Consider the following 20344-nt stretch of genomic DNA (forward strand, 5'->3'; position numbering starts at 1 on the left):
AGTCCTTTGGAATTCTGTTCTCTCTGCCTAAAGCACCCTCCCCTCTAGCCCTTCTTCGCCTTGAGCACAACGTCCCTCCCTCCTCTCTCTGTAGGCCTAGGGCTTTCAAGGCTTTCAGGACGCTACGCAAACCTCCCCGCTCTAAGAGGAACGCTCCAGTCAGACGCCTGCACGCACGTAGGAACACAAGGCACGTACGCACGCACACAAGGCACGTACGCACGCACACAAGGCACGTACGCATGTACGCACGCAAGGCACGCAAGTACGTACGCACATGCGGCTCGCGCTTCTTTCTCGAGGGTCGGCCCACCTGGCCCGTATTCCCCAGCTGGCCTTGGTTACGGTTGATTGTTGTTACAAGCCGGTTTTCCTACCTCATATGAATTCCCCGATGGCAAGATGTGTTAGTCATTTGCAAAAACTCCTTTATTTTTCTATCCTATTTATTTTGAGATTCCTGCTTGTTTGAGATATTTTAATAGTTTCATGGAGGTTAGAGCTGAAAATGTCTTTAAAGATGACAATAATAATAATACAGTAACAGCTGCCATTTGCCAAGGCTTGCCTCTGCCAGGCTGTATTCTAAGAAGGCATGGTATACACGACGTTCCAACAAACAGCACGAAAAAGGTGGGCTCTGTTGTCATCCCATTTTTATAAATGAGGAAACTCAGGCCCAGAGAAGTTAAGCAACCTGCCCATGGTCACACAGCTGGTAAGCAATGAAGCCGGTGAGTCTCCCATGAAGCATAGTAAGCACAGGGCCTAGGGCCATAATACTTTTAAGGGCCACAGAAATGTTTTAATTTCTATAGGAATAAGAGGCAAAAAGGTGAAAATTTAAGCTGAAGCAAAATTTTAACATATAACATTAACATATGTGTCTTTATACTAATGTTGTAAAATATAATTTTTACTTTTTTCTTTCTTTTTTTTTTTCAGGAAGAAGGGATTTGTGAAGGCCAAGTGCTCTAAAAGACCCACAAAAGTCATAATGTGGGCCCTGGTGGAGTCAGAAGTCAAATCAGGTCAGTATGGCCCCAAAGTTCATGTTTTCACTAGTCTAATCTAACCCCTTATTACAGGTGAGGAAATTGAGATCCAAAGCCACACGACAAATGGATGGCAGAGCCCAGCAGACAATGCAGGTTTCCTCTGGTCCAACCATGGTACCCTGTGGTTTGACAGCACCACCTGGTGGTCTTTCAGGGAACTTCCCTTCAGTCAAAGGATGAAGCTAGAGCCAGGGCAGAAGTCCACATAACCCCAAGAAGTAGCTACCATTCTGCCCTTGGACTCCATACTCAGTAGTGGGGAAGCCGGGCCAAGGCGCCAACTCCATGCACTCTCTTTAGGTTGTCATCAGAATTCACACATACCCCCTACACACACACACACACACACCTCCCAGAGTAACAGAGTAACCCTCAGACTTAATATTTATAAAATGCCTAGATCGGCCCTGTTCAATACGAATAGCATAAGTCAATTTGCAATTTGCAATTTTCTAGTAGCCACATTAAGAAAGCAAAAAGAAAACTAATTTTAATAATAGATTTTATTTAATATAGGGGGTCAGCAAACTACAGGCAGTGGATCAAATCTAACCTACCACCTGTTTTCTTAAATAAACTTTTATGAAACAATAAATCCATGCCCATCTGTTTATGTATCAGCCATAGCTGCTTTTACATTGCAACAGAGTGGGGAGGGTGTAGCTCAATGGTAGAGCAGGTGCTTAGCATGCATGAGATCCTGGGTTCAATCCTTAGTCCCTCCATTAAAGAAGTAAATAAACGAACCTATCTCCCTCTCTCCCCAAAACAAAAAAACAATACATTGAAACAGAAAAGTTGAGTATTTGCTTTGTTCAGATGGATGGCCCACAAAACTGAAATTTCTCATACCTAGTCCTTAACAGAGAAAGTCTGTTGATCCTTGATTTAACCCACAATATCCAGATTTGGTCATTTCAGCATGTGATTCAACATTAAAATTATTAATGAGCTATTTTATGTTTTTTATCATACTAAACCTCTGAAATCCATTATGTCTTTTATACTTACAGTACATCTTAGTTTGGATGAGACACATTTCAAACGCTCAGCAGACACATGTGGCTCATGACTATGAAATTGGACAGTGCAGCCTTAGAATAAGGCCAGCACATAGCAAATATAACATAGGTGCTCATTAAATACAGAAATAAATAGGTTCTCCAGAAGAACTAAGCCCTAACATCCTGGAACAGCTTGTAATGAATCAGCCTCTTTCCCATGCTTCTAGAATGGTGCTAGCTATGTGGTACCATCCTTGGGAGAATTGAAAAAATAGTCATTCAAATCATGTTCCGGAAGGCTTACTTTATTTGCAAAATCCCAGCGAGAAAAGCTGCCGTTGTGACAGCCTATCCTCTTCTAAGCAGCTTTGTAGACTTGCTGCTGATAGACAGCATTGTAATAATAATTAATATAACTCATATATGTAGTGCCAGGCACTTGCTAGGCATTTTCTGAGCATTGTTTCATTTAATGACAGAAATAACTGACCTTCCTCAGGAAGCCTACCCCGACCCCCATGCTGGCTCAGGTGCACCTTCTGTGCTCCAAAAATGCCCATTTCCCTCCTGCTCACTGTTCTCACTCTGTACTGTGAGCTCCAAGAAGATCTGTCCCCACTGTGCCCCAGGGGCCCCTGGGAGCTATCAGGTCAATGTGTGTTGCATTCAGTCAAATGACCCTGAGGAACCCAGGCGGTATCTGGCATTTGATTACATCCAGCAGGTGTTTGTCACATACCTCTTGTGCGAGGCTGCAGTGCAAGTTCCAGCAGAATCACATGCACACACGGCCTTTTCTCATGCTCTCTGCTTCTTGCTCTTTCCCACTCAAGAACTTTCCCAAAGTTGGTAAGGAAAACCCAGGCAAGTTAGCCCGATTTGCAGTTTTAAAACTACTAGCTCCTTTGTGGAGTTTCAGGCTAAGAGGCAAACCAGGAAAGACCCAGAAAATTCCTCTGGGGATGATCCTCACAGAGCTGTTGGTTTGCCCAGTTCTTTCTCTGGCCAGTCTGAGGGGCTGCTCTTTGGCCAAGTCAGGTAGAAGCGTACCACAGGGCCCTGATTAAGCCAGATGTGCCCGTGAGCATTTTGGTGTCACAAAGAGCTGTGTGCAGGATGACTCCCTTGGCTCCCTACATGCCCAAGCCCTTGTAAGCAATGAGAGGCTGTGTGCACCAACGCTGGATAGACTGCCAGGTAGGGACATCTGACATGTCTAGGATTCCAGGAGGGAACTCATCCCAAGGAAAGGAGGAAGGTGCATTAAGATGACACCAATAACTAAAGTTTAGCTATCAGAAGGCAGGTGTTATGCATTGGATGTGTCCCATCGAAAAACATATGTTGAAGTTCTAACTGCCAATACCTCAGAATGTGACTTTATTTGGATATAGAGTCATAGAAGATATAATTAGTTAAAATGAGGTCATACTGGAGTAGTGTGAGCCCCTAATCCAGTGTGACTGGTGTCCTGATAAGAAGATGGCAATCTGAAGGCAGAGACACAGGGAGAACACCACGTGATGACCCAGGCAGAGACTGAATTTTGCAGCTGCAAATCAGTGGAGGCTGAGGATTGCCAGCAAACCCTCAGGAACCAGGAAGAAGCCAGGAAGGTTCCCCTGCAGATTTCAGAGGGAGCATGATTTTTAGACTTCTAATTTTCAGAACTGTGAGACAAATTTCTGTTGTTTTAAGTCACCCAGTTTGTGGTCCTTTGTTATGGCATTCCTAAACTCATACAGGAAGGGACTTGTGAATTTAGGGTGGTGGCTGAGCTCAAATCCACCCAAGAGCAGCCACAGGACACATCGGGCTCCACAGCAGAGATGGGCTAAATGTTTGAGGATCTTTTCTCCTCTTCTTCCTGGCCACCCGCTCACACAGCATTCCCAGACTTCTCACATCTACAAGTCATGTGACTCGTTCTCACCAGCAGAATGTGACAGGAAGTGACATTTGCCAGCTCCTGGCCAAGGTGGTCAAGGTGGGCGTGTTCTCTCCAGGCTCTGTCTCCTCCCTCGTCCCCCAGTTGTGGGTAGAAGATTCAGGGAACAACTCTGAGGCCCTAGGAGATGGTAGAGCCACCAGATGGGAGAAGCCTGGATCCCAAGACCAGCCTGCGGCAGGTGGCCCACCTGACATCAGATTGCACTGTGCTGTAAGAGATACATCCTTATTTTTTAAATAAGTTTAAGTGACTGGGATTTCAGGGCTGTTTGTTATAGCAGTGAGGCAACACTGACCCATGCAGGTTCTTGGGGATGAGAGAAACGGAAAGAAAACATGGAACAACTTCTGTCCTGAACTGTGGGATACTGGGACCGAGTAGTTCTGCTGTAGGTCCTTCAACAGAGTGTAGAGAGTAAGGACAGGGAGAGGACCCCTGTCCCCTGAGCACCTGACGGACTTAATGAGCCCCTCCTCTGCTCCCAGCCTGCAGCTAGAGCACTTGGAGGTTCCATGGTTTCCCTCAGGAGAGCAGCACTGCTGGTGATGGTGTGGGTGGGGAGCCCTGCAAGGGGCTGAGCCCCATGAGGGCAGACAAGAGGCAGCAGGTGGGCCCCCCAAGTCCCAGAGGTGCACCCCACCCACGGTAACACTCGTGCCCATTTTTTCCCGGCAGAGGAGGCAGGGATGGAGAGAGGGAGGGTGGGTGGGTGGGGTTGGCAATGTCTCTGCTCTGCAGGGTCCAGATGGGCCCTGGGAGAAGGAAGCAGCAGCTTCCGAACCCCCAGTGGGTTCACATTAGCTGGTCTGTTCGCCCTGGAAAGTTGAAGACACTACTTTTGATGTAAAAGGTCTTTGTGATGGATTGGGACCGGGCGTGAGTTGGAGCCCTGGTGTCCTTCATGGTGTCGCCTGGAACACAAGGGCCCAGGTGAGCAGGGGCCACCCCTCCTCCTGCCATCCTGACCCCAACCCAAAGGGCTGAGGGTCAAACAGGCAATCACTGCCACAGCTGCCTCAGTTGTTCAAACAGTGATGTTTCTGTGCAGTTAGGAACAGCACTGCCCCTTGGATGCCTTGACCCCTACCTCAGGCCTCCCCTTCCTTCCTAGGATCCAATAGTTAAAGGGTACATCTGGGAACCTCAACACCCTGCTTTGGCTCCATGACCAGGATCTGCCTGGGTGGGTGGCACTCAGGTCATTCTAATTGTTAACTACTTTGACCTCCTTCTTACCCCAAGCCCACCGCTCATCACATTTCTCCCTTTGTCTAGTGACACCCCGCCCATCCCAGTGCTCCACAGTCAGCACTACCAGGGTCCTGTCCAAGGCTGAACTGGCTCCCCAAATGCCCATAGGCTGCAAATCCTGCCTGTGGAATTAATGATAATAATAATAATAATGATAATGTTAATACCAGTTACCATTTCTTGAGCATTTACTATGTGCCAGGCACCAGACTGGTGCTTTCTATGTATAAAAGGCATCTGGAGCTGACCCAGCTGGGGCCCAGACAGTGCCTTCAATCCTTCTTCCCATGGCTGTTTGCACCCACTGGGATGACGCAGCTCCTGTCTGAAACTGTTGGGGAAGGGGGACAAGTGGTCAGCAGAAGGTCTGTCATCTGTTCCCCATCTGGCCTCTGAACTGGCTGGGTTAGGGGCATGAGGCCAGAGGGTTACAGAATGTTCCAGAGCTTCTGGGAGCAACTGAGGGCTTAGCAGAACCACTATGGAAGAAAACAGTCTCCCTGTCTGGGCCCCAAACCCAGCACTGCCCTAGTACCCAGGGGGCATCCAGAATCAGCTCCCCAGCAGGCCTTCCCTGACCACCCCATCTCCCATAGCAGCCCCCTAGTCTCCATTTCCTCCTAATGTCTTTCTATAGCTTTGACCGTCAAGTGTGGTCCATGGGCTGGCAGCAGCAGTGTCATCTGGGAGCTTGTTAGAAGTGCAGAATCTCACCCCATCCCTAACCCCACTGCTGGATCAGAACCTACATTTTAACAAGATCACCAGATGGCTCCTGTGACGGTGAAGATTTGAAAAGTGCAGCTGGGTAGCACGGACCACTGCCTGACACTATATCATATATCCGTGTGTGCTGTCAGCCCACTCTGAGGAGCCATGTCTGTCTTGTTTCCTGTTGTCCATCTCGGAACAAAAAGAGCCTGACACACATCAGGTGCTCAATAAACACTCATTAAATGAATGAATGAACCAGAATTCAAACCCAGCCTCATAATTTCAAACTGAGTCACTCTTCTGTGCCTGTTCATTCACTAAATCATTTTGGGGCAGAGCTGGGATTCAGTGATTCCAGATCTCCCTCAACTGGCTGTTCTGAATGACAGGACTACAGGTTAAATGAATGAATGTGTGTCCTACCCACCTCATGGGGCTTTGTGAGGATAGTTTCTGTTCAGAGTGCTTTTTCCTCAAAAACTCTGTGACATACAAATGGAGGGACTAATTTATTCCCATTTTTCAAATGAGGAAACAGGCCTGGAGAAGATAAGGTTCTTGTTCAAGCTCACACCACTTGGAAGTGGTGGGGACAGGATTTGAACTCACACTTTCTGACTCCAAATCAAGGCCTCACTCCCTAGTTCATATTCATTTATTCCACAGTTGTCGAGTGCCAGCCCTAAGCTGGGAGCTTGGAGGTTACAAATACAGTTAACTAAGAAGTCCTAAGGAACCCCAAGGGCTCACCAGGCTAGGTGGATACTCAAGAAATGGTGACGCAGTGGGACCAGTGCTTGTTGCAGAAACAGAAAGATGGGCTCAACTAATCTGCCTGGAGGACTCTTGGAAGACTTCCCAGAGGAGGTGACATGAAAGTTAGCAGAGGGAGGGTCAGGAGGAGCATTCTAGGTGGAGAAACCAGAATATGCAAAGGCCTGGAAGTCCTGCTCAGAAAACAGTGAGCCAGAGGGATGCGCTGGTTAGTGAGTGGATAAGGGATGAGGCTGGGCCTGCCTGAGAAACCCTGGAATGGCAAGAGGGTGGTGGCCCTTACCCACATGCCAGCCATACTCCCAGGATGACAGGATCGCGTACAGAAACTTCTCCTCCAGCTTCTGTTGATGCCGCTCCTGGAGGTATAAGTCCCGGCCTTGGCCATCGTGGGAGATGCCTTGGAAGAGCAGCTGCAGGGTGCTCGGGGGGACCTGCCTCATTGCTAAGCCCTCTGGCTTGGTCTGGCCTGTTGACCCTCGAGTTGCTCTTTGGGCCTCCCAAACTCGGTCTCCCTTGGGCTGAGGGCCCTGGACACCCACTCCCCTGGACAGCCGATCCTGGACCTCCCTGGTCTCCAGCTTGCTGTCACGGGAGCTAGTGGCTGGTGATGGCCCCACTCCCAAGGCTGACCTGAAGGGGGCCCGCTGGAGCCGCTTCCTGGGCATGGGCCCCTCCTTTGGGAGCTTGTGGCCATAGTTGATGTTCCAGGCAACCCTGGCAGCGACCTCCTTCTGGATGTGTTCCTGCCAGCAGGCTTGGTTCTGGGAGGTGAACAGATGCCTCATGGCGGTGGGGGAGAGGGTGGGGAAGGGAGGAAACATTCTGCAGCCTGTGTTTGCACTGCTGGTGCCTTGTTTCCAAGGATATGTGCAGCCAATGAGGTCTGTGTTGCCAAGGCCCTACAGGAGAGGAGGGGCTGGGCTGCTTAAGGGACTGGGGGCCACCTACAGACAGTGTGACAGACCAGGCTAGAAAAGGGAGCAAAGGCAACACTACCCAGGGTGCCTGGCAGAGGGCTATTTTCTGCCCTAGAGGGCCCAGGCCTCCCCCACTATACCCAGAGGGTACCAGGTGGCACATGGGGTTCCACAGTCTCTATTCCATTCAGCAAACCCCAGTGTACACCTACTATGTGCCAGGCACCCAAGGGGGTCCAAAGAGAGGCCCAGTCTCCACCCCCAGCAAGCTCTGGACACTTGGCTGGGGCCGAGTTCCTCAGACACACTCTGCCACTGCATGGCCTCATCTGTACAGTGAGATAATCATGGGAACTACCCTAATGTCGAGAATGACAGGACAGTGTATAACCACCGGGGACAGTGCCTGGCTCAGAGGAAGCTATCAAAAATGTCAGCTGACGATTAAAAAGCACCTGCCAGGTACCAGCTGCCAAGCTGTGCTCTGTATGCCTTAAGCATCCCTCCTCCGTCACTGGGGCTCTCACCACCTCCTTTCCAGGTGGGGAAGTGGGGGTGGGAGAAGTGCTGTGCCTGCCCCAGGGCACACTGCTGTGTGTGGTGGTGCCTACTCTGTGCCAGGCCCTGGGCTGGGGGCTGTACTGAGTGACCTCACTCAGTCCTCCCACTGGCTTACTAATAGGCTCTGTCTTATGTCAGTTTTTCAGATGAGAAAACTGAAGCTCAGCAATGTTAGATGGTTGCACCGGGACTGACCCCAAACCCCACATCTGTGTTTCAGACACAAAACTCTGACAGAATGTTGACAAGCATCATGAGAAAGGCACAGGCAGGGTGAGGCAGAGGAGGACCCACCGGTCACCTCAGCAGCACCAGTAGTCAGCCTCCTGGATCCTCACACCCTCTGCTGGGTGTGCTCTCCTTTATTCATTCAACATTCACTTGCTCTTGACCCTGTGCCAGGCACTAAGGGTATAGGCTTCCTGCCCTGAAGGTTTCTCAGTTCAGAAAACTGGACAGAGGGGCAGGCAAGGAATTAGGAGGATGGTCCAGGAAGTCTTCCTGGAGGAAGTGTCTTTTGATTTTGACTGAACCATGAACACTGCACACTGGCTCTGTTGCTAAGGGGTGGGGTGAGGGAAGGATGGAGGAAGAAAAGTTAGGGGGCTGGACCCTGGGGTCAAATGGTCATGGAGCAGGGTCTGATGCCAGAACTCAAGAAAGCTCCTGGGTCGAGACTGCCCCCTCCCCCAGACTGGTAAGTCCAGGTGTCTGGAGCAGAAGAGGGAACAAGTGGGTGTCCCCTTCCTCGGCGCTTCAGAGACCCCTTGCGTTCCTGACAGACCACTGGGCTGCCCTCGGTGCCCTGCAGTTCCTGTGTCCAAGGCGACCTCTGGCGGTCGTCGTGACAACAGCCCATGTGGCAGACAACCAGACCTGCAAGTGGACAGGCTCCCCCAGAAGGGGAGGGGAGTGGGAGGGTGCAGGGAAGTGCCCTCAAAGTGCTGCCTTCCAGTGGGTCCCAGAACAGCCAATGGCCCACAAGGAGAACTGCCTTCAGATTCAGTTCCTGTGTCTGTGGGAACCAACCCTGTGCCAGGCCCCTGTGAGCTGCACACAGCCTTCTGACCCCGTTCAAGGCCCCAGATTTTTTAATTCAGACTTTCTGGGTTTTAACACGATCTTGATCATCACTCACACACTCTGAGCCCTGGCAAACTCTGTAAAAAACTGGGGATAATCCTGAGTCAGTGCCTGGCATTGTTATTTGCAATTTTTCTTACTCTAGAATTAAAAACTTATTTAAAAGCCACCAGTAACCTCTGGGAAGATGTGGGGCAGGCGGCAGGCCTGTGCTAAGGGAAAAGGGGTCAACTGCTTCTCAAAAGCCAGGGGAGGCTGGGGGGTGGGGGAGGGGGTGGTGTGAGCAGGGACACAGGTGCATCTGACTCACCTGGCTCTCCTCCCACCTCTCCCGCCATGCCCCCAGGCTACCAAGGACCCACCCTACCCACTCCCAAGGATGCGGTCCAACCTTAATCTCCAGACTTCGGCTCTGTCCATAAGGGCCTCTCCTAGGACTTAGTGCTTATCTGTCTTTAAAGTAGCCCCTCTGGATTTAAGCTCTCAGAGCCAAAGAATCATTTTAGGCACCTTGCATGAGTAATAGTAATTTTGTGAACCTTACCACGGAGTGGATACAGTGATATTCTTCATGTGCATTTTTGTCAGTTAACTCCAGAACACTCTATGGGGTAGATCCCATTACCCTGTTTCATGGGAGAAAAAATGGAGGCACTGTTTTCAGTGAGGGTAAGCAATCTGCCTGAGGTCAAGGCAGGACCAGCCAGGATTTGAACTTACTAGCCTGTGCTAATAACCACGTCACTAAATGTCTTCCCCACAAACCACCCTTTCCCTCACTGAGGCACCCCTTCCACTGTGCCTTGGGTTGCTGAATCTTGCCAACTTTCAGGCAGCCCCTCTCCCAGCAGCTCTGGGTCGGGGAGGGTCTGCCGAGGCCAATCAAGGGATGGATGGGTTGTGGGACCATTCTAGAGGTTACTCTTGGGATGGATGTTTCCTATGATCTTCCTATTTTATGGATAAAGGCACTGAGGCACAGAGAAGCCTGAGGTGTTTGAGCTGGGGAGTAGCAGAGCTGGGATTGGAATCCAGACTTGAACCTGCAGCATCTGACCTGCTGCTTTCTAAGCATTTCTTACACATTAAGGTTATTGTCCTGTACCAACTGGGCCTGAAGCTGGCATTTCTGGGGCTTGGTGCCTCTGCCAAGACATCACTCTCCTCTGAGATCATCCCAGCAGTGTTCAGCTTCAGCTTTGCCCTAAGAATGCCCATGCCGACAGGGAGAGGCATCCTGGTGCCAGGGAGGGCGGTGGTCAGGGCAGAGGGAGTAACATGAGCAATAAAAGGCTTTGCAGGTTCTTTCATCCCCGAGCTTTGTCCTGGGGAGATAAGCACGCCCCAAATATGAAAACGCCCTTGGAGGTGAGCCAAACATCAGGCTCGTAAATCCCCCATCTCCTGCCTGCCTGCTTTGGAGAACTCTTGAGGAAGAGAGAAGGGGTGTGGGGTGGGCCACCCTAAATTCCTTGCACATGAGCTGGTCCCCTGTAGGCTCAGGGGCCCAGACAAAAGCCTTATCACAAAGCAAAAAAGATCCCTTTGTTTAGAAGGATTCCTCCCACCATGTGTTTGGGCAGCATCCTGAGGACAAAGCCAGAGGGGGAAAATCTTGGGTTTAGGCTTGCCTTGAGCGATGTGACATTTTCACTCCCTCTTGGAGTTATGATTTGCTATTGTGAGGAGAAAAAGAAAATTAGCTAAACAAGATGTGTTTCTGGGAAAAAAGAGTTTTCATTAGTGAAATACTCTGATTATAAAAGCTCCTTCCACCCCACAAGCTGATGGAGACTTGGAAAGATTCCATTCCTTTGGCCAAACACTAAGGCCAAAGGGCACTTAAATTAACGATTTTGCTCCCCATTTAAAATACAAATTTGAGGGGTTGACAAGAGTTGAGCATTCATTTTGCCATTAACCTTTAATTCTGCTAATTTTTAAGTCTGTGCAATTTTAAATGAAAATTAAATCCCTATGCGCCAGACTCATTTTACATCAAACTCATTAAAATGCAGCTTTCAAGGACCCTTTGAAGTCTTAAGACTAGACATATGGTCAAGGGCCCACGTGTTTATAAGTGCATTGGAAACAAAGAGACATGTTAATAAAATGTTTCCTTCTTGGCAGCATTGCTGATGAGTGCTTCCCTGGGTGCAGAAAGAAATTCAACCAGGAAGAGGCTGGAAGGGGGCAGGCCTCCTCTGGGTTGGAGATCTCTGCAGGGCAGCTGCTGTCTGCCTAATCTCCATCGGCCACCAAAGGGTGATGGTCCAGCCAGCTCTTGGTTGGAAAGGGGCAAAGTCAACCAGTGAAAGTCAGAAAGGACCTGGCACCTGGCCTGTCCAGGATCAAGTTTAAAAGTTTTCAAGGTGTTTGCAACAAACAATAGTCAGTTCCCATAGGAACAAGTAAGAGTTGCCCTGTGGTTCCAGCCACTGACCAGCAGAGAGATTCACAGATTTCACCCTGCGATGTCTTTGACATAAGCAGCAGGGAACTCCGAGGTGCAGCCTCGGGTGCTACCAAGCAGCCTGTCTAGGAGGTACGTCACCTCTGGCAGAGACAGCAGTGGCCAAGACGCTGACAGCTCCCAGTGGGATTTCATCTGATCCTCAGGCTCACCCCCGCACGCTCTGAGAGGCAAAGCAACCTTCTGGAGGCCAGCCAGTGAGAGGCTAAGCCAGCTTAAGCCCTAGCATACCTGATGCCCAAGTCCAGCTGTTAATTTACAGATGCTGCCTTCCCAGAAACCAGCCAGGCTTCAACAAGGTATAGAAACCAATGGCTGGGCCCCTGTGCTCCTCTGTGGGCAAACACAGCCTCTGTGGCCTCTCCAGACCCACTGGACAGAGCCTGCACTCCCCAGAGCCCATGGACCTCCTGCGGTCCATAAAGTCATTCACAGCACAGGCCCACAGAAACCTCCTTCCCTCCCATCTTCCTCCCACCTCTCAGAGGTACACAAATTGCATCCTGATCAACAGCTGCGTATCAGGAAGAAACACACAAAAGGACCTAGAAGCGTCTTCCTTCTCTGCCTTTCCCTCCACCCCTCACCTCCAGTGAGGGACTCCCTATCACCATGACGACTGCCAGGGGCTTGCCTAGGGGTGGGGAGCTCCTGGGTCCCCTTGCTTCTATGCTCCTGCTCCCACAGTGGGATAACTTGGGAGGTAAAGCTCCCACTCGGGAAAAAAGGCGGGGACCCAGGGTCTGCCCCAAGTGAGCTTTGGGACTGCAAATGTCACTGCAGCACCTGAGTAAGTGTCGAGGGTAGGAGGTGGCAAGGGGCTAGGTATGTCCTAAGGATGAGGCAAGCAGCTCTCTGAGCAAAAAGGAGAAGCAGACGGGCGAGGAACTGATGGGGGGAAGAGGAGTGGGGTGGGCGGGGCGGCACCATGAAATCCAAACCCTGCTGTACAAAGGTGGTAGGATGACAGGTGTCACAGCTTCTTACCTGAATAAACTCCCTAAAATGAGGGTTTCCCAGGTCATCAGGAAAAAGGCTTTCTCTCTCTCCCTTTTTAAAACCACATCCTTCCCCTAGGTGCGTTCCATATCTGGGACTCTTATCCAGGACAAACCCCAGCAAATCTCTCTGGGAGGTTGTGTTGGGATCTGCACCCCCCACTCTCAGGCCAGTCCTTTCTGGATAAACTCCCACAGAGGCCCGCGGAGAAGCAGGACGTCCCCCCATAAAAGGAGGCAAGGCTTCCTCTCAAGGCAAGTTGCTTAACCTGCGTCCTTTTGGCCAGGGTTTGGGAGAGCTGGTCAGAGACTCAAACCATTTATTCAGAAAGGGCACCATCCAAGAACACCCAGGGAGCTCACGGAGCAAACGTTGTATTTAATAAGTTATAAGATACAATTTACAGTTGGCGTTTCGTTCCAGTTTCGCTTCCACGTCCCAGTTTATGAGGCCTGTGGTCCTTTCACATCAGGCTTCAGGCCGCTCCAGTTTCCAACAGGTGGGCTCTGCCAACACTTGCCCCCTGCCCCCACGTGCTACCCCTCAGGAAGGGTCACCCACCTCACCCTATTCCATCCACGGAGGCACTCACGATGACAGAGGCCACTTCCCCAGGGCTAAGCAGTCAATCTGAAAGGCCTGCCTGCCAGACCACACCGCAGTCAGGCAGCCCTGAACACTAACTTTATTCCAAAGCAGGTCTGCAAAATGCTTTATACCCCATTTTTGGAATTTTGCACCTGCGTATTGCTTTCCAAACAGCCTCAGGTGACACATGGTCAGGGCCAAACACACGGTCATGGTCAGCCACGTAGCTTTCACTATTTCTGCAAGTGGTAAAGGACCACCAATGAGCTAATGTCCTTCCCTCCCCTTCCACCATTCCCTGACTTTCAGCCAAAGGTCGGCAGGACTTTCTTTCTTCCCTCTTTAATTATTTCCCAGGAAAAGTGACGCTGAGGCTGACTGGGGGTGGTCGTGGCGTGTTGTGTCACGTGACAGGCCTCCGCTAACACAAGGACCCACCTGCGGTCTCTGTGGACGTGCTGGTAAAGACTCAGACTGACAGATGGCTGGAGCGTGTGTTAAGGACGAGGTTGGTTAAAAATAAAGGGATCTTTGGCAAGTGAGGGGCTGCTTGCCACTGCAGAATTTCCTCAGAGCCAGCGAATGAAACAGGCTTTAAAAACAAAAACAAAGACATGGCCACCAAGACGGTCACACGCAATGACTTTGCAGGGAAACAGTAGCGGGATGAGGGGAGAGGCACCAAGAAGCCATGTGGGCCAGTCCATTACCGCAGACACCCTGCCCTTTGAGAGACAGGGTCAGGGTGGTAATGAGTAGTGTTTAAACAATGGTGTCCACCTAAAACCATTTTCTTACGTGATACGGGCACAGGAAGAGGTGAAGATGATTTTAAGACATCATCTTTTCTAAATAACAGCCTAACGAGGTCTCCTCTTTTCCCTGGCCTCTCCTCCCAAGACTTGTTTTGTAAACTGGCTAGCCAATTTCATTTCTTAAATATGTCAGCCTTGTCTGTGTTCTCAGTCTGTCTGTAAGGGGTGGTCTTTGCCGTAAGAGGTCCAATTTGCTGGGCCTATTGGAGTTTGCATTTCCCGAGTCCCCAACATATCCCTAAGGAGTCAAGTCTAGGACTTCTTTCTGATGGTACTTTAAAAAAAAAAGGGGCAATGTTTTTGGGATGGGGGTTTCAGACCCACAAACAGGCTGAAGGACTTTGTATAAAATGAGTTACAAACAAGCAACAAAAGCAACCACCAGAACTCCTCCCACGATGTGATGAGAACTGTTTTAAGGCACTGTGACATGGAAGGGGCTGCCAGGGATGTGTTCCTCTCCCCACTTCACGGCCAGAACGTAATCCCCCTTTTCCTTGACGACGTACGTGACATTGTACTGCTGGTTGCCCACATGCTTCATGGAGACCTCTTCGCAGGGGGTGGTGGGCCCGTGGACCCCGATCAGCAGCATGTTGGAACCTGGGAGGCAGAGGAAGGTGGTTACTCCATGAGGATGCATCCCAGAAGGCAGAGTAAGAGGAGGGGATATGGGAGCCAAAGAAAAGACCTCAGTTACTGCCTACTGAGCTTCTCTGATGATGCTGGGGACCTTTGAGAAGTGGGAGAGTGTGGCAGTGATGAGCAGGGCTCATATGGGTTCAAGTCCCTGCCCTGCCACTTCCTAGCTGGGTGACCTTGGATATGGAACGTCACCTGTCCCTGCCTTTGTGTCCCCATCTGTAAACAGGATGGCACTAGCACCTACTTCAGGGGCTTGCTGTGAGGTTTAGAGGAGTTATTATATGTGAAGCACATGGTAAGGATTATGTAAGGGTGGGCTATTCTGATCACATTTTTTCTTCTAAGAACCATAAGGAAGGTTATTCCCACTTCACAGAAGAGGAAACTGACTTTCAGAAAGAGATGTAGTAACTTTCCCAAGGACACACAGCTGATAAGCTTTGGGAAGGAAGGAAAGAGTAAGTAAGTGGTGGAACCACGATTCCAGCCCAAATGTGCTAGATGCCAGGACCCAGGGAATAAACATTGACACCCAGATAAATACCCAAGTTCAAGCTGCAATTAAAGCATCTGGTGGCAGAGAAGAGGCCAGGTTACTGATTCAGTGTAATGGGGATAATGCTACCATTCCTATGTATCTTAAGGTCATTAGAAAAAAACCAATAGGCAAAAGAGGAAAATGATTTTAAAATATTTAAGTGCAGGGGGGAGGGCATAGCTCAGTGGTAGAACACGTGCTTAGTGTGCACAAGGTACTGGGTTCAATCCCAAGTACCTCCATTAAAAACCAAATAAATAAGCCTAATTACCACCCCCCCCAAAAAAAGTGCAGAATAGGATAATAAACAAGATTACCTGCAAATGGTTGGGTTACATGGGTGGGTGGGCACTGCAGACAGAAGCACACAGAGGGTGACCCCCCAGCCCCTCCCTTCCCCGAGCAAGGCCAGGCTGCCTACCGGCTTTGCTGCAGTCCACCAGGAAGGAGCTCTTCTGGCCCACGAAAGCCTTCGAGAGCCCCGCCCCCTTGGAGGTCACCTTGCTGGCGTCAGAGGATGCCTTGGGGATGGCGCTATAGCAGGTCTCCGTCGAGGACCTGGTCACTGACTCCACCAGGATGGATGAGGTCTCGTTGGCCAAGCCAGGGCTGACCAGACGCTGGCCTAGGACACGGAAGGGAGGGAAGCAGGCGTGACTGGCCAGAAGAGGCAAGTGCCCCACACTGAAGCCGCAGGAGAGCCCCTGCACCCCAACACTTGGATCTGAAAGCCGCCACATCCCTACCTCACACCGCCAACACCCAGACCTAAATGCCACAACTTCCCCATTTCACATCCACAATGTCTTCTATGGGGTTCTAGGGTCCTGCCCCTCACAACTAGGATCTGGCTTTCTTGGCATATGGGAGAGTCTAGCCTTGAATGGCTTGACCTGGAAATCCCTCCTATATAACTACAGGTGCCACCCTACAGAACTGACATCTTTCCATTTATATAAAATACTCTACATATAAATACTGTAGAAGTGTGGGAGGACACTGACAAAACATCAACAATGATTCTCTCTGCATATGATTTTTCTATCTGAATTTTTAATTTTTCTGCAGCAAACTTATACTACTCATATGACAGTGAACCAAGGACAGAGAGATGTGGAAGGAATTCACAGTATTTATGGTGGTTACCTTCGGTGATGGGCTGTGAGGTGGTTTTTACCGTTTGATACTTTTGTCAGTGTTCTGAAGGAGGCATATTTTTATAGATTTAATAAAAACTTTTGATTATTTTAAAAGTGAAGGTTAGAAATGAGGGGATTTTTCAGGCCCTGACCTAAAACAAATACGTCAGATCTCAAGTATGTAAACATTTCTGTTAGAGACAGAAAACCATCTAACATGCTTTCTCAACTCCCATTCTGCCGGCTTATTTTGCAAATTTCGAACATGCACTCCCCTCTGACATGTCCTACCATTTCCTTACGTTCAAGACTCAAGTAAATTAAACATATCTAAAATCATCCAGTTTCTACTTCTGAATAGCTCTGCTGATAATCTGAGAAGATCAGCTCCACAGTGGGGGAGAGTAACTTCAAAGGTGTTTGGTGGTTACCTGTCACCTTGGCCTTGAAAGGACTGCCCACGATATGGTTGGGCCCACCATATTTGACGCCAATCAGGTAGTTGCCAGGAGCCATGGGGGTGTACATGACTTTGTACCCTTCTGGGGTCTCCTGGCAATCCATTTTAACCTTGGAGGGCCCTTCAATGGTGACGGATAACGTCCCTGGCCCTGCTCGGGTGGTGTTGATGAAAAATTCAGACTGGATACCTGGGAGAAAGGGAGAGGGAATAAAGACCATGCGGATGGTTTGCAGTGACGAGGGGGTGTGATTTGGGGAGTGTTGCGGGGCTGAAGCAGTGTCAGGACACACACAAGTCCCCTCACTGAGGGGGTCACCTTGGCCACATGGGAACCCACTGGTACTAGCTCTCAGCTCCTGGCACAGAGAACTTTAGGCCCTGGGGGGTGGTAACACCCTTTCCAAGGCTCAGGCAGGGGTGTGGCTGACATTCTGCCTGCCAGCACCCACTGCCCTGTTCTCTCCCCTGGGCGCTGTGAGCTTGAAGTGCTGCTTCAGTCCCCAAGGGCCAGCTCTGCCTCCAGGTGTGGGGGAAAAGTAAGACTCTCTGACTTTTCCCTTCTCTGGGTGGACTTGGAGAAGCCCAGGCGGCCCAGCGTCTCCTCCTTCCTCCTCAGGCTCCTTGCCTCAGACACCATGCCAAAGACCGGGGCAGCCGCTAGGATCTGCCTGCCCCCTACTTTTGCCATGGATCCCAGCAACAAAAACAGGACCAAACGGCAGCTCGTGCTGATTCCCACTCGCACCACTCAGGCTCCAGATCCCATGCCCATCGTTTTACATGCCCAGTGTTTCTTCTTTCACAAACGACACTGAGATTCAGGGAGGATCCACCATTTGACAGTCACAGCTGAATGAGAAAGTGGCAGAGCTGGGATCAGAGCAAGTCCGCGTGGCTCCGAAGCACAGGTCCGTCTCTCAGCCACCAGATGCTCTAATCGCAGCCCCAGGACATTCTGCTTAGTCCATGAAGACCTCCTACACAGACATTCTGCCTTGTGACAAAAGAAAAGTTGGGCCCAAAGAGAGTGCCAAGCAGTGACCACTGTAGGATTCCTGCCTGAGCTCAATGCCCTGCAAAAGCCCTGACTCTTCCAGGCTCCCTTCCAGTCCAGAGGGAGAAGAGGTTGTCAGTGAGGGTTACCTGGGGGCCAGGACATCAGCTGTACACTCGCTACAGTGCCCTCTACGGGGCATCCCTGGCATAGCGTCCCCATGCAGGGTGGTGTCTTTTCCAGAGCCCTGGATGCCACCCCAGCTGGGAACTATTTTGGTTTAATTACAGCTCTGAGGCCAGAGAAAGAATTATTGTTCTGGTTATCAATAAAACAAAGGAGCTGCTATCATGCAACCCCCAAACACAACCCAGCTGTTTCTGGAAGCTCCTGAGGCTCCTGTCCCAGGGCTCCTCCCCACCCCCCACCCCCGCCCCACTATCTCAACCTTGTATTTAAAACATGCAGCCCAGAAGCCCCTCACGCAGCCGAAGCAGGGCTGTGTGGGGAAAGGAGGGGGTATGCACAAGAAGGGACAGTTTCCAGGAAGTAGCTGCAAGTGACAGTAAGGAAAGATACTTTTAAAGTGAAGATGAGAAGAGCTGGGTGCAGCGGAGAGGAGCCCCACACTTTTACACAAGCTGCTCCAGAGAAACATCAGTTGACCCTGACTGTGAGGGCCCAGAAAGGAAGATGGGGTGGGAAAAGGGCAACAAGGAATCACAGGACAAGAGCAACCTATCAGGTGGGCTCCCGTACTGTTCTCATTTTACAGGAAGGACGTGGAGGCTCAGTGAAGTCACATAACTCGCCCCAAGTCACAAAGCGGGGGCGGGGCAGACAGAACTCGGGTTTAAACATAAGATCTGTCTGACCAGCTAAAGGCTCCGGGATGGGAGAGCAGATGGGAGAAAGGAGACTGCTGCCTCCAGCTAGAACCAGTACCCTAGACATCTCTGGGTGTGGCGGTCTTCCCTGCGCCCCCACGTGTGTACAGATGAGTTCCTGTGAGTTTCACACAGCCCTACTCCATCCAAGGTGGATGAGGGGTAACGGGAGGGAAGAAGGCTCTTCCCTTCCATCTTGTGCACGCTGGAGGGGGCTCCTGGAGCATTTCATCAGGAAAATGGCTCTTCCCATCGAAGAATCTGACTCCCTGGTCTAACTCCCAACCTTCTCAGCCACTCTGCAGCAGAGTCCCACCCGAAATTCTCCACATTCCCCTGCTCCAAAACCTGCAGGATGGACCATGTAAAGCTTGAGCCAAGAGATACAGCAAACCCACCCATAAAGATACAATGAAGCCTGCTTTGTTCCGAAGGTCTGCACGCAGGCCCTCCAGCAGCCGGGCATAGATACCTTTTCATTCCATGCACACTGCAGCTGTGTAATCTGGGGATGGATATTTGGGAAAAGGCCTGGGAGCGGGACAGCTAGAAAAACAAGACGCCTTCCCCTTGACAAGAGCAATATTTACACAGGGTTTGAAACAGGCATGCTCTGTACCTCTCCCTCCTGGCTGGGAGTCTCCCTGCAAGACCAGCTCCTTCCCTCAGCATCATCCAGTGCTGGCAAAGCAGAGCCTGAAACCCGAGCTCTGGAGTAGGCGTGCGAACAGCCAAGAGGAAGCGTGAGAGGCCCAGGGCACAGCAGGTGTGACCCAGCAGGGGGACGGGGTGGCTGCAGGAGACCTCAGTGGCCACTGTGAGGCCTGGACCAAGGCCTGCTGGGGCCCCAAGTACCAGGAGGACCCCATCTGGGCTTTGATGATGGGTGGCTTGCCAGGGGCCAAATGCCTGCACTACTGCTTGGGAACCATTCCAGGGCAGCTGGGAGGACAGGGGTCCTGGTTTAGGACACCCCCAAAGGAGGCCAGGGGTGCGGTCACTGCTTCTGGGTGAGCCAGACTCTGAGGGAGGCAGCAAAACTGAGGGGTCAAGTGCACTGGCTTTGAGGCGTAGACTTGGACTGATTCCTAGTTCTGTCCCCTCTCAGCTAAGCTTGCTCAACCTTTTGGAGTCTCACTTTGCTCATCTGAAAAAGGACATCGCTGAGGGTGAAACAATACTATGCCTTTTACAAAGGGCAAGTTGCTGGCCTGGAGTTCCGTGTGGAGCCAGACTAGATGGGCCTGGGGAGATGGAAAGTACTCATGCAGACCCCCTGGAAGGTTTTGCTGAGTCCACTGTTTTGGCCAGAGTCTCAAGGTGGCACGCCAGCCGGTTAGTCACTCCTGCACCTGGGCAGGGATCCTCAGCCCCTACTCGCTCTCCAGCTAGATAACTGTGGCCACTCACCCACTTGCCTGTGGGGAGGTAGGTCTGCTCTGTCCCACTCACTGTATCAGGGGGAGACTAAGAGAAGAATGTGCACA

General features: G+C 50.8%; 1 protein-coding gene across 3 annotated transcripts in view; it reads right to left on the reverse strand.

Moving 5' to 3' along the window:
• Positions 1-13146: 13146 nt before the first annotated feature.
• Positions 13147-20344, reverse strand: part of FLNB (filamin B) — a 128515-nt gene continuing 121317 nt past the window's right edge. For all 3 annotated transcript variants that reach the window (XM_074344612.1, XM_074344611.1, XM_074344610.1), the window contains 3 exons: positions 16945-17163; positions 15796-15999; positions 13147-14794 (listed from right to left, as the gene is read on the reverse strand). In XM_074344612.1, coding sequence (XP_074200713.1) covers positions 14607-14794; positions 15796-15999; positions 16945-17163 — 611 coding nt within the window. In that variant the 3' untranslated portion in view covers positions 13147-14606. The remainder of the gene's footprint in view (positions 14795-15795; positions 16000-16944; positions 17164-20344) is intronic.

This window comes from Camelus bactrianus, chromosome 17 (genome assembly GCF_048773025.1).
Source record: "Camelus bactrianus isolate YW-2024 breed Bactrian camel chromosome 17, ASM4877302v1, whole genome shotgun sequence".
NCBI lineage: Eukaryota > Metazoa > Chordata > Mammalia > Artiodactyla > Camelidae > Camelus > Camelus bactrianus.